We start from the raw sequence: 14,020 nt of genomic DNA on the forward strand, positions 1-14,020 counted from the left end.
CCAGCGCAGCTGCTTGCAGGACGCTCAACGGGGCGGCAGGACCATCTCCAGCCCCAGCGGGGAAGCAGCAGCGTGTGCCCCAGGCCACTTGGCCACGTGAGGTACGCGGGCCAGGCTGCCTGCACTTTCTCCAACAGAGCCCTTCCCTTCCAATCCATATGCTGGCAGGTCTGGGACTTCGTAGCCCCTGCAGGGGGACCGTGGCACCCAGGTGGCCAGGGTGGGACAGTTTCCATTTTCCGGACAAATCACATGTGTGGAGTCCCTGGCTATGAGTAAAAATGAGAGCTTTCTGGGCATCGTGTGCTTTCGGAGGTGGGAAGGGATTCAGATAGCGGCCGCCACACCAAGGCCAGGCTCGGTTTTGTTTCCTTCCTCCTGCACAGAATCTACTTGTCTTTGCGTCTGGAGGCCCCCCTGGCCCCCCTGGCGTGACTGGGCTCCGGGAGCCCCTGCCAGGAGCCTGTGATGTTCCGGCCCAGGTGGCCTCCGCGTGATCGCAAGGCATCGGGTACGGGCTCCAGCAGACAAGAGCAGGACCCACCTGCCGGGGCCGCACTCAGCTGTGTGGTCGTCCCCCGGCAGCCCTGAAATGGCCAGAGAGGAGCCCAGGCTGGGGCCCCAGACACTGAAGCCACTATCTGGCCCCCTGGCTCATCGCTCAGCGACACGCTGGTGTCGGAAGCTGAAAGCAAAATCCCCACCTGGAGCTGTGGCCGTGGAGGCGGGGAGGTTGTCCCCGTGGTGCCCACACGGCCACTGCAGTGGCCTTGCCCCCGGACAGCACCCGCGCCACAGCTGCAGCAGCTCGGGACAATCCTCTCTTTGAACAAGAAGCAGAGAGAAGCCTTTTGTCGCGGCCTCAGAACGGGCCAGGGAGCAGGTTTCCTCCGGGCGCCTCTCTCCAGGCCGGGCTGGGACTCACAAGGGGTCACGGTCCCTCCCGGCCTGTGGGCGGCGGTAAAACCACTGCCCAACCCAGAACCTGGATCCCCAAAGCAGGGCATCCAAGCGAAGCCGAGGCCCCAACGTTCTCGTCAGCCTTCGTCCCGCCCGGCAAGGCTGTTTGCAGGGGGGCTGGTGAGCCCTCTGCCACGCTCTCCTTGGCTTGACTGGCAGGTGGGCCCCATAAGAGGTCAGGGCGGTTGTGGGCAAATGAAAGAGGTTTCCCCAAAGACCAACGGTGCCATCTTGCATCAGGACCCCTGGGCACCACCTTTACCCCCGACTCTGCAGAGGGAGGTGAGGGCTGGTAATTCACACGGTGGCCTATAGCCTCTCATTTCCACCCCTTCCCCCTTAACAGACGGGGGCACCGAGGCACAGCGTGGGGAGTGCCCCGGGGAGTAAGCGGCTGGAGCGGACGGGCGCAGCCAGTGCCAACTTGACGTGCCAACGCTAAAGCTCCTACCTCTGTCCCTCCTTTTCGCCAAGAAAAAGGGGAGACTTTGACCAAATCCCGAAAGCCTCATTTCTTCCACCGGATTCTTCCGGCCCCGCCCTGCAGCTGCTACCAAGCCCAGGTCGGACTCCCATGGGACCCGCGGTCTTCGACTATGTGGGCAGATTTACCCGCCTGCCCCAGGGTGTCCCTCCTACAGGGTGCAGAGCACCCTGACTGGACTCCGAAGGTGCTAGCAAGAGTGTTAATCAGACACCGTTCACAGGGTTCACGATCATGGTAAGAAATCCAAGTTGTTAATTTAAAAAGCAGCCACAGAGGAAAACGATGGGCAGGCACAAGGCAGGCATCTAGAGCCATCCAAGACATCTGGAGAGGCTGAGGGCCCTCGTCACAAGATGTCCATCCACAGCATCAGTGCATGGATCCCGTTACCTGGGCAACAAGCTCCAGGTTGCCTAGCGATCACCCCCTCCCTGGCTTGGGTGGCCTCCTCTTTGGCGGAACCCACCCTTTGCCCTCGTTCAGGTCGGGCATGCAGAAGGCAGCTGAGACCCAGGGGCTCCCAGCTGAGGCCCTGGGCTCAGACAGGGGCCGCAAGCCCTGTATGGGAAAGGGGTTTACTGGGGACAGATGCTGTGGGGACAGCTGCGTGGGTGGTGGAGTGGGTGAGATTCACGTGTGTCCTGCATGAGGCCCAAGGAGCCGCACAAAACCCCAGTACTGAGGACGACAGCAAGCCCGGCCAGGACGTTGTCAGGGGTCGCCTCTATTGACAAAGAGACCGTGCCACACATGCTCCCTCAGTCCCAGAGGGGTCTCGTCTACCCACACACCAGAGAATGCAGCTAATTTCAAGCCACACCCTGCCCAGCACCTGCTGTCTCTGCAGCCTTGCAGAAGCTGGGGTGGAGGTTCCCAGAAAACCCCAGGAAACACGAGGTGAGGCTGTAAACAGACTCTCCATCTTGCTTCACATCCACTGAGCATCTCTCAGCGCTTCTGACAGTCTGAGGGATTTCTAGTATATGAGGATACAAGCGACATGTTACCGTAAATGACCTTCCAAGGGGCCGTGGGAAATGGGGTACCCAGGCAGGGCTGGCCCAGGAGGGAGTCCCCCATGACCTCTCCAGCCAGGGGAATCTAGGCGGAGAAAGCCAAGGCACAGTGAATGCTTAACGACAATGGACTAAAACCTGAGGTCTGCAACCAAAGCTAGGGTAGCAGTCGCTAGATGCTGCCGAAACCCCAGGCCTGACGTTCGGAAGCCGGCTATGTTCCTCTTAGCTCCACTTTACCGCCGGGGAGACCACAGAGCACACCAAAGACCCAGGGACCCAACAGAGCCCAAGGAAAACACCTGCTGACGAGGCGCCGAGGGTCCTGGCGGCCCCCTAGGCAAAACGACCGCTCCCTCTCTGCAACCTTGCCTTCCATTCGAGAACGATTCCAGCTGCAGGTGGACACGTCACACGCACACACAAGTCTATCAGCACATTCCCTTCAACGTGTCCAGCATGAACTCCGCAGGGCGGAGCTGGCGCCCCTGTGGTAGCATCGCTTGCTGGTCCCAGGCTCACCTCTGCACAAGCAGGGACACGGTGCCCCGGCCGACCCCGGGCCCGGCCTCCCTACAGCCGGAGCTGCACATGAGGACACTGAGAAATTAGACATTCGGTGGAAAAAGCAAAGACGACACCCGGCCACGCTGCTGGAGTCGTGCTGGGAGTGGCCGACGGTCCAGGGAAAGACAAGCCCATACAGGCCCTCGGGATTCGGAGGGGGAAGAGGGAGGGAGGAGGACACCGGCGGCTCTCCGGTCATCCACCTCGATGCCACCTTGTCCGAATCGCATCAGACTGCTCAGGAGCCGCCTCTTCCCGGGGCCACACAGGCGACCTGTGCCTGTCCTAACGGGACAGGCTTCCCCGAGCAGAGGGACTGAGGGGGAGACGGGCTGATCTTGCCGCACGAAGCAGCTCTGTGGTGTTCAGACCCGTTTCCGGGCCTTCCCGGACACACGGCGTCAGGTTCAGCGCACGTGCTTCCTCTAGAACCAACTCTGCCTTGTTTCTGAAGATCTGAGCTGGTTTCTGCCGCTTGCCAACTCAAGGACCGAACTGCCGGAGGCTTTTCTGATTTTGCTCTTTCAAGATTTCAGAAACTAAGCAGTCTTACCCCAAAGCAAAGTGGCTGCAATAAACGTGTTTGAGAAGCAGACAGAGGCCTCTTCTGACACCTGAGCAGATTTTGCTGAAACACTGCTATGGTGCAGCAGCCTGAACACACCCGAGCTGGGCTGGCTAGGATCTGGGATGACAGTCCACCTGGTCAGGGTGACCCCCTGGCTTGCCTGGCAGGGACCAGCCAAACATGTGGGGACCGAGCGGGGAAAGGGCCTGCCAAGCAGCACGGATTCGCCCCAAGATCTTCACTGCTGCTCAGGGGCCGAAGAGCCCTTGCGGGTGGAAACCAGCTGGGAGCTCTGGGGCCCGAAAGCAGTTGCTGGGATCCTCTGGGCCAGCACCAGCTGTACTGGCAGCTGCCACCAGGATAAGTACCTGGAAAGAACTGAGAGATCCATGCAGGCCTCAGAAAGATCTGCAACAAAACGCACTGTCCTGCATGCTTAGCCAGAGGCCTCGGGGCCAATCAAATGTGTCACCAGCTCCCAGAACTTGTAAGGTGGTCTGGAAGGTAGAAGGCAGCACCCGTGGCTCCCATGTTTGTGGGCAGGTGGATTGAGGTGGGGAGAGGAGATGCACTCCCGGAGGTACCAAGTGGGTGGGAAAGGACCCCAGGTCTGCCCTGACAGCCTCTCCAGCCGCGGCCACTTCGCAAGGGTCTGAGCGCGTCGCCCACCGCCCCAGGAACAGCTTCCCCTTAAATGCAGGTGGCTCCCCAATTGAAAAGTCACTTCCTGCAACCTTGCACAAACCAACCCTCATCGGCTGGGCTCAGCAGTCCCGATTTCTAGAAGGCCAGACACAGGATCAGATCTAGGGTCTGATAAGGGGCATATTTCACAGGCTTGCATTTCCACAATCTAGAGCTGCAACTCCTGACTGGGGCCAAACTGGGGACCAGATGCTGACCTTGGGTGATCAATGAACCTGTATCCGAGACGCAGCATTCAACTGGCAGACATGGCCGTGCTGGGAGGGGTGGGCATCTACCCCAGGGCACGGGGCTTCCAGAACCCCTTCAGGAAGGCTGCTGTGGGGCCTTGTGTCCAGGTGACAGGTCCCCCCTTGCCTGTAAACACGTTTATCCACGTAGTAAAAACTATTCTAAACTGCCAGCCACAGGGTCTCGACCACAACTGTCGTGCAGTTGGCTGGAGCTTGTTCAGAAAGTGGGTCTGGAAAGTCAGCAAAGGCACGTGGCCTCCCGTCTCCAGAGGCACCACCCACGCCCACGGCAGCTACTCTTGTCTTTCACGAGAAAGAACACAGGAGCCGACGAGAATGAACGGTTTCGAGGCAGCGACTGTGATAAAACGTGTTGCTAAGCGTGGCACTGCTTTAAGGCTTAAAAAACACGCAGCTACCGTTAGAAACCTCATCTCTGTGTCCACATCACCGCCTGCCTCTCCACCGGGGGAGGATCCTGAGAACCTGGCGATGTGCAGGTATGGTCTCCCCCCCCCCCCCCCCACATACGGAGAACGGAGAACCCGATCGGTTTTTTCTCGGCTCGTCTCTCTTGCAGTTTCCGGCTTCGGGTGGAGCACACGCAGCGCGCATCCCACTGAGGCCTCGGTCAGGTCGGTTCCAGGAAACCGAGGCCAGAGGCGCCTCCTGAAGTGGCCCCGGAGCCGGGGCTAGCCTCGCTCCTTCCCACCCGCGTACCTTCCAGAGGCTCGGGCAGGCGGGCCTGGCTCCCCGCCGAGCTCCCGAGGCTCAGGGAACCAGCTCTCCCCTCGGGCTGCTTCACCACCAGGAACACAGACTGAGTTTTAACCGGGGCCAACGGTGGAAGGTGGAAGGCACCTCTGGCGGCACAGAAACTAAATCCGAGCATCTCGAGATTCAGCTCCGCCCTCAAGCAAACATCAGCGGAGTCAGGACTGAAGAGGAGAATGCAGACCTGCCCCAGGCACGCGTGCGCACGCACAAGCACTCACACGCTCCTCTTCCTGCACTCACAGCAGACGGCACTAACGGAAGGATCTCGGGACTTTGAGCCTCAGGGTCCGTGGTCACCATGGTGCCCCAGCGAGCCACCCCGCAAGGCTGGGTGACATCTGCCTGCCACACTTGAGTGAGCCCAATCCCCTCTAAAAACTGGGGAAGGAAGGTGACAGTCACGAGGGCGTAGAGCTCGGTGTGCAGCTGGACCTCCGATGCCACTCCCCCCTCCAGGCCTGTGACCAGGGGTCCCATGACCTCCTCCGTGGCTCCTGGATTGCCCTGTGCTCTGCTGGGCTCCCTGGGGGGGCTCCCTCGTTTGCATCAGCCTCCTTCACACTGGAGAGCCTCAAGCTGCACCTGGCGCTGCTCGATGACTGCCCGGGACACCTGCCTTCTGTGAATACAGCCCCCTCCCGACATGGCCTTGTTGCCCCCAAGAGCCAGAGCGTACTTCCCCACCCCTGGAAACAGGCTGGCCTGGGACTTTGCTCTGAACAACGTCAAGTGGCAGAAATAATGATGCAGCATCACTTCCAAGGCAAGGCCCCCCGGGTGGGCATCCGGCCTTCCATACTCACACTAGAGCCTGTGCGTGGCACCTGGGAGGCAGGACCACGGAGCACAGGCCCTGCCAGCCCAGATGAGGGGGTACAGTGAGGGGCCCTGCAGGCTGTCCTGCCACAGCCGAGCGCAGAGCTGTCTGCGGGCCAGGCGGCCCCGGACGTCGGCATAGCAGACTGGTGTGCTCAGGAAGGCAAGGGTGGGTGTGCATGTGTGTCAGCATACGTGTGTGCACATACACGCGCATGTGTGCCGGAGCCCATGGTGTGCCTGCGACCTGACAATGACACCAGCATGGACGTGACCCATGCTGATGCTGCAGAAACCCCTGGAAGCTTGTCCCCAGGTCTTGCTAGGATAGATCAAATCCATTTTTTAAAACCCAGAAGAGTTCCCCCAGGGCCGAGCTCATTCATGGGACTCGTGATCACAGGCAGCCCTGGGTGAGGGTCAGGGTGCCTTTCTCCTGGGGAAGGGCCAGGCTGCTCCGCCCCACCGTGAACCCATGGGGGCACCGCCCCGAGGCCCGGCCACTGCAGGTGAGACCTTAACAATGCCCTTTTGAAACAGCATTCCCGTCTTCTCACTTTCTGGATGAGCCCCCAGCTCTTGGACTTCTACCCCGGAACACCCCAGAACCTCTCCCTGATGCTAAGCTCCGGTTGGGGCCCTGGGAGCCTTGTGTCAAGAAGGGAGCTGTTCGACCTTTCACTCCATGGGCACCGAGACCCAGGGAGGGGACAGGGCCCAGCTGACCTGAGCTCTGCAGCCGGGCCATCGAGGGCCATCGAGGACCTTCCCCGCAGAAGGGTATTCAATTCACCACCACCCCCTACCACCAAGGGCTCCCCCAGGCCAGGTGAACAAACAGAACCACCTGGCTTGAAAATGGCCCTCGGGGATAAGGAGGAGGGAAGTACTTTCCAGGATAAGACTGTGGCCGGGGCTGTGCCGTCAGGCCCCAGCCGCTCCAGGCAGGACGGAAGCCCAGCAGAGGCACGGGCCACCCGGATGCACGTGGGTCCACGAGGCCGTGTTCCTCCGCGGCTGGGACCACACTAGTGACCACCGCATCGCACACGTTACCAGGCGACAGGCACACGCCTGAGTTCTCGCTCAAGAAACTACCGGGAAACACCACGAGTGTGGGAAGACCGGGCCTGGCCAGCCGCCCCCCCCCCACCCCCGAGCACCCACGGGCCGGGCTGCTGAGGGCGACCCCATGGAGGGGCCCGGCCGAAGCCACTCCTCGGCCCTGATTTCAGCATCCTCTGAAGTCAGCCAGAGGTTCAGCTGAGAGATGGCCTCAGGGTAAGTAGATTAGCTTCTTAAATAAAACATGGATCTTAAAGGGTCGTGGCCTCACAGGGAGGTGGCTTCAGGCCACCTCCTTTGTGGCTCAGGTAACAGCTGGACAGAAAGCGGCCAAGCAGGAGGCGCAGAGGCTCCCGGGAGCCTGGGCCGTGTCCCCCACCCCCGAGGCTTGCCGGGTGACCGCTGCCCGCCCAAGGTGTGTGTGCAGACGCGCGCGCACACGTGTGTGGAGACTTCTGGAATAGAAGCAGCAGGGGTCTACACTGGTGGGAACCACAGCATCCAGTTCAAAAAAAAAAAAAACAAAAAAAAAAACAAGAACTTCTGTACCTCCAGAAAGACCAGCATTTGTTGTTGCTTTAACTGGTTCCTTAGAGCAACCCAGAGCAACTGTCCCAGCAGCCTGAACTGTTCAGTGTCCACGCCACACCAGGGACCTTGAACAGAAAAGTGACAGACTTTTCTTTTCTACCAGGGCTTAAACACAAAACCCAGAACCAAACCATCTATCGCTTGCTGGAAATCACTCCCTGGGACGCTCACACGCTGGCCCCGTGGGCCGTTCGGAAGCCCTCATACGGCTGCCGGGCCGCGAGCACCTGTGCCCTGCCGCCCCCCACCCCCAGGGAGCCCCTGTCTGGTGATCCCTCTGCTTCCCACTGGGGGGGACGCTGACCACTACCCACGTAGCGCCTCCTGGCTGACCGGCCTCGGGGAAGGGATGGGCTCCGGGGACCGAGGTCCTCCCAGCTCAGGGCCACAGGGACAAGACGGAGACGGAGAACTGAGCAGGCCGCTGCGGGACACATTTCCACAGCAAAGCAGCCAAGGATGCCAGGAGCTGCTTCTGTTTGTGGTAGGATGTGATTCATGTTCTGGATTTCCCCAAAGGCCAGCCTCGTGTGGGTGGTCCTGGAGTGCGGAGGGAGGGGGGAGGTGGTCTGGGCAGCCGCTGGGCTTGGGAACAGCTGAGCCCCTGGTTCAAGGAGCCACTGGCTTCCTTCCCATCTGGGTGAGGTCACATTTCACCTCCCAACTTTCCCAGCATGCCCTGAGCACTGGACGGAGCCACAAATCCCTGGCCTGGGCCCCATCTAGTCTGATGACAGACGGGCGATCCCAGCTTAGGGGATAAGGCAAGGCCATCAAGTTCCCCTCTCCACGGCAACAGTGGCCGCTTGTCAATTATATATGGTCACAAAAATCCAGCATCCTCACCTGGGGTTTCTCACAGCAGGAATGGACTCTTCCCTTTGGGGTCACTGTGGATTTTGTGGCCCACGAGATGAACCTCAGGCTGGTGGTTTCACTCAACCCGATCTTGTGGCACCAAAAGAAGAAAAACCCCTTTCTCCTTGGTACCCTCCAAGCTGGGACCTAGCCCGGGGCCCACCCGAGTCCCTCCTTCCTGCTGATTGCCTGTAGAGCCCTCAGACCCGAAAGGGCTAGAGAGCGAAAGGATGTGTCCAGACAAGTCAGAGAATGGTGAGCAACCTGCGGGTGCACGGTCCCCATTCCCCAAGCCACTCTCAGGGACACAAGGTCACTCTCCAAAGTGCCCTAAGACCCAACATACACCATGGGCCTGGCTGATAGGAAACCTGGTCCAGGAAATGCCGGCTTGGCTCTTGACCTCTCCCCCTAAATGCATCAACCCCTGGACTTCACCGACACGTGCTTCCCAAGATCACCCTGACTGGAAGCAACCCACTGGTGGCCTCCAGCACGTGTCCCCGCTGCTCTGCGCCTGGAGTCCGTGGGCCTCTGGTGTCAGAGACATGCGGGCTCAGGAAGAGAAGTGCTTCCCCCAAGGCCTTGGATGAGCCCAGAGGGGTGAGCTCTGACCAGCTCGGGGCTACAGGACAAGACCAAGAGCCAGGCCTGGCCCATGTGTCTGTTCGGTACGCTGCGTCTCTCACAGCCAGTCTCCACCAGCCTGGACAGATTTGGGGGGGTGAGGGGGACGGGGACGGGGGACGGGACACAGTTCTGTGCCTTCTAAATAGTAACCGGGGAGATGGTCAGGCCATCAGGCCTCGTCGACAGAGCGCGGCGGTAAGAGCGAGAATTCGCCGCCCAGAGCTCCCCACACCAAGTATTTTTCCTAGAAAATACTCTGAGTGTGTAGGGTGTTTACCAGTTACCATATGTCTGTTTCCTTGGGCTTTCAATTAGCCTGGGGGGGGGGGGGGGGGGCGGGTTCCACATCCTTTGGCAGAAGCTCTGGGCAACCCAGCTGAGCCCGGAATAGCTTCAGAGGGCGGCCCCTGAGAAAGCCGCCTTGCTCACCTCCTTCGGGTCCCGCCGACGGTCCCGGCCACTTTAGCTCATTCACGGTGCCGGACATCACGTCAGCACCGTGCAAAACCAACCTCACACGTTGTGTGACCAGCACAGAACGGTCAACAACCCACGTGGCACGGGCGATGTCGCTGCCTCTCTAGGACATGCGCCTTGCCACCGCGAGAGCCACGTCCCAGATGGGAGAGCAACTGCTGCTGGTCATGGGGGTGCAAACCCCGAGCAGTCACCCCAAAGGCTGCAAGCCAGCCACGCAGAGCCTGTTCTGCACAACAGAGCCCTTTCTCATGGAAGGACGTGGGAGCTGTGCACCCCATGTGCCTGGAGCACCCAGATGTGGGGCGCGGGGCCGCGGGCCTGGCTCCTGGGCCTTCTCCATGCGTCCAGTGCCAGCCCCGACCCCGCTGGTCTCCCTGCGGCCCGAGGCCGAGGAGGGCTGCACCCTCCCTCCCTCCCTCCCTCCTTTGACTCCCCGCGAAGGCCCCACCTGCCCGCGGCGTGGGGACCACCGGCAGAAGCCACTGGGGGTTTCATCCGAGTACTTCTCAAGTTCTAAAAATGTGCCCATGGCAACAACAGAAGGGGATGTTTGAGAAAAATGAAATAAAGATGAGAAAAGAAGGGACGGTTGCCAGAAGAGTCTGGCAGAGGCAAGCTCTGCACGCCCACGTGCCGGCCTGCGTGCCGTCGGCGTGTGTCACCGGCTCACGCAGGGCTGACGGGACGCTGCAGGAAGCCCGGGGGGCCGCAGTCACCCACCAGCGGCAGGGACTCTCCGACCCCAACCTCCCCCCGCGGGAGCACGCACAGGGGCCTCGCACGCTGCAGGGGCTGTGGCACAGTCTGGGGGGACAACTGTCTGGGACCCACGGGGCCAGGGAAGCCCTTGGACCAGTGGGTCCCTGACCGGGCTGAGGACACCCCGCACTCTTCCCGGTGCCTGGAAGGGCCTTTCCTTCCGAAGGACAGGAGGCAGCAGCCAGCAGCAGGGCAGGTGTTCAGGGGACCCGTGGACCCAGAAGCCCTGAGAGGATGCTGTCCCTGCAGGCCCGCGGCTCGGGCACCAGGGCTCACCGCATCGGTCACTGGATCCCCCCGGAATCAGATGGGACTCCTTCGATGACACGCTGTCCTCCTGAAAGGCCCCTGGCGGACTTGTTCCTCTGACCACACTGCCCGGGCCCATAAAAACAAAATAGTGCCCTGTTTCTTAGCTACAACAGCCACCAAGGCCGGGATGGGACATGGAGGAAGCCCAAGGCTTTCGGCTAACTCGAGTTTTTTCATGTGACCCTAAAGCCAACAAGGAAAGTGATTCTAAAGACCCCCTAACAGGCCGGCTATCCGGCGGGCCAGCAGCCAAGCGTGCCGCCCTCAGGGCCCCGGAGTGGCCGCGAAGCTGATTTTCCCAAGCACGACAGCTGCTGAGCTGTCCCCTCCCTGCTCGTCTCCTCTGTTAACTTTTTTTTTTTTTTCTGGAAACCTAATGACTTCTAAAGTGTTCCAGGCTCAAAGCCCAGTTCACAGGGAAACACTAGAACCCATCACAAAGTCATATTTATTCCATCAAATAAAAAGCATCTAATAGAGAAATCCCCAGTGGGGAAGCTGGTGAGGCGGAGAGGTCAGCTTTGAGCACCGTACGCGGCCGGCGACCCTGCCCACCTCTCCAGCCACTTCCCCTTGGACTTGGCAGTGCCCGCCGCGCGGCTGGCCCGGGGAGGACGCAGACGGCCTGGAGAGGAAGCCAGAGGTCAGCTGTAGGAACAGCTCCCCCCACCCGCACCCCCCCAGCCCCCGGCCCACACGTGTGACCTCAGCAACTGCAGCCCGGTGAGGCCTGCTGAAAATTTTCACTCGTGTTTTCTAAAAACTAGAAGACGACACGCAGGAAGTGGTCACGAATCACAGAGGCCCTGAGTGGAGTGGAGAGGGGCAGGCTGGGCCACGGTGGGGAGGAAACACGAGAACGCACACTGTGCATCTAGTGCTGATGCGGATTCTTTGGCCACAAGGACAGAATCAGCAGCCTGAGGGCGCTGGGCTCCCCGCTCCCACCTCCCACCGGGGGCACAGGGTGAGAAGTGATCTCATTTCCCTCCTTACTTGGGCTGCTAGGAAGCCCGGGTAAGCGCACCTCCTGGTGCAGAGCGCAGAGAAAGCGCTGCGTTCTGGCCTCCCACCCAGCTCCGTCTTTCCTTAAAGGCTTACTTCTCCCTTCCTCAATTTCATCCTTGTGTGTTAGAGCTTTTCCCCACAGCGAGGCTTAATCCTCTCGGGACAAAAGAACATTTATGCTCCATTTTAAGCACAGGGAAGAATTCATTTCCTCGGCTCTCCTAAGAGGCAGGGGGCAGGGCACCAAGTCTGGCCATGAGCAAAGCCTGGGCCAGGACCTGTGTGACATGGTTCCTTGGGTGTCTGGGGATGAGTAGAGCCCATCACCCCAATGTCCTACACTTGGAGAAATAAGCCTCAGAGCACCACGGGGACTCCTCTGGCATCACCCACTTTGTCGCTAACACAGATCCCAGCTTGGGCTGGTGTCCCCTTTCCCAGCTTGACACCACTGATTTTCCCAGGCGGCCCTGAAGCACTGTGCTTGGTGGTTCACTATGGCACAACGACCAATCGCTGGTTTGGAGCCAGACAGGGAGGCTTCGAGTCCCAGCCCTGCTGTGTGACCTGGGGAGGAGTACTAACCTCTCTGAGCCTCAAGATGGTTCATCTTATTAGGGAATTACTCTGAGTCTTCTCAGGACTTCAGATGGGATAATCCTAGTCATCTGCTCCAGAATGGTGACAATCACTCTATTTACTGGGCTGATTCAGGCCTGGATTCTCTCAACACTGGTGAGCCATCTCCATCCACCACCTTCCCCATCCTGCGGAAGCCGAGCTTTTTGTATCATCGGTACTGGGAACACTCAGTACCCCCTGGCCCCACCAGCACTTCAGGTACCTGCATTTAGGACCCAAAAGTCAGCGTTCCTGTCCTGAGCCTTCATTTCTTCATACGAACTCGGCCTACCAGGATTCCTCCTCCCACGGCAATCTTGTTTAAACAACAAGTTGTCCCACTCACATTGGCAAACCCTTCCCGGGATCAATTCTCAACTGCTCTCAGGAGAACATGTCCCCAGAGCCGCCCACCTTCTCAGTGGGGACGGGCGTGTACAGGTTTGATTTTATGCTCTCCTAACGATTTGGCAAAAAGTTGTTTTATTCATACACTGCGTACCGCTATCCGGCTAAATTTAACTGCACTGTACCTTCCTGTTCCTTGAGCGGTGGAGGGAGCAAGTAAAAGTGAACAGACTGTTTTTTTCCTTCAAATGAAAAACGACTAGAAAGTTCTCTGTGTAAGTCAGTCTCAGAACGGGGGGAAAATACTCAACAGCAGCATGTTTAATGACATTTAGGCTCTAGACTGATAACATGGGCTAATCAATTATGGAATACAAGCATTATTTTTCTTTCATAAATTTAAGAAGCAACCCCCCGCCCCCAACTCCTATGTACCAGCAAGGCTCCAGTGAAACAGCTTTAGAATTCTTGCTTCGTATGATCCTGGGGACAAGAATTAGCTCCAAACGCCTGAAAATCTTCTCTTTTAATATATACCGGTTTTCTTTAAAAAAAGGGTTTATCTTCTCTGGATGATGGGCTGGTTGCCAAATGCAATACACAGTGTGTGGCTTTACCATTGTCCTGGCCTAGGCCCCCTCATCTAGCTCAGCATCCCCCTGAAAGCAAAAGCAGAAGCAAATGGTGGTGGACCAACTGGATCTCCACATGCAGCAGACTGTAGCTGGATCCCTACCTCACACCCACATACAAATTTGAACTCAAAATGGTTCAAGCACCTGAACCTAAGGGCTAACGTGGTCAAACTCTTAGAAAACACAGGCATAAATCTTCATGATCTTGGATTATACCAAAGCACAAATCAAGAAAAGGAAATAAAAATAAATCAAACTTCGGGCAGCCCAGGTGGCTCAGTGGTTTAGTGCCGCCTTTAGCCCAGGGCCTGATCCTGGAGACCTAGGATTAAGTCCCACATCAGGCTCCTGCATGGAGCCTACTTCTCCCTCTACCTGTGTCTCTGCATCTCTCTCTCTCTGTCTCTCATGAATAAATAAATAAAATCTTTAAAAAAAATAAATCAAACTTCATCAAAATTAAAACTTGTGATTCAAGGACAATACCAAGAATGTGAGAAACACAGCCACGAAATGGAAAAAAATATTTGCAAAGCACATTATCTGATACCAAAAGCCAGTGAGGACTTCTTATCTACTTCCCG

The 14,020-nt window shown here is 58.5% G+C and overlaps 1 protein-coding gene across 19 annotated transcripts in view; it reads right to left on the minus strand.

Annotated features, from left to right (window-relative positions):
• Positions 1-14,020, minus strand: part of CTBP2 (C-terminal binding protein 2) — a 156,968-nt gene that overhangs the window by 13,462 nt on the left and 129,486 nt on the right. Inside the window, exon 5 of one of the 19 annotated variants that reach the window (XM_049103321.1) lies at positions 7,744-7,850. The exons of 17 other annotated variants lie outside the window; for them this stretch is intronic. Coding sequence is in view for 1 of the 2 variants with exons in the window: in XM_025467572.3 (XP_025323357.1) it covers positions 1,412-1,472 (61 nt within the window). In the remaining variant the exon portion in view is untranslated. Of the gene's footprint in view, positions 1-1,411; positions 1,488-7,743; positions 7,851-14,020 lie in introns of those variants that run through there. One more of the 19 variants, XM_025467572.3, reaches the window with a different exon arrangement.

This window comes from Canis lupus, chromosome 28 (genome assembly GCF_003254725.2).
Source record: "Canis lupus dingo isolate Sandy chromosome 28, ASM325472v2, whole genome shotgun sequence".
Taxonomy (NCBI): Eukaryota; Metazoa; Chordata; class Mammalia; order Carnivora; family Canidae; genus Canis; species Canis lupus.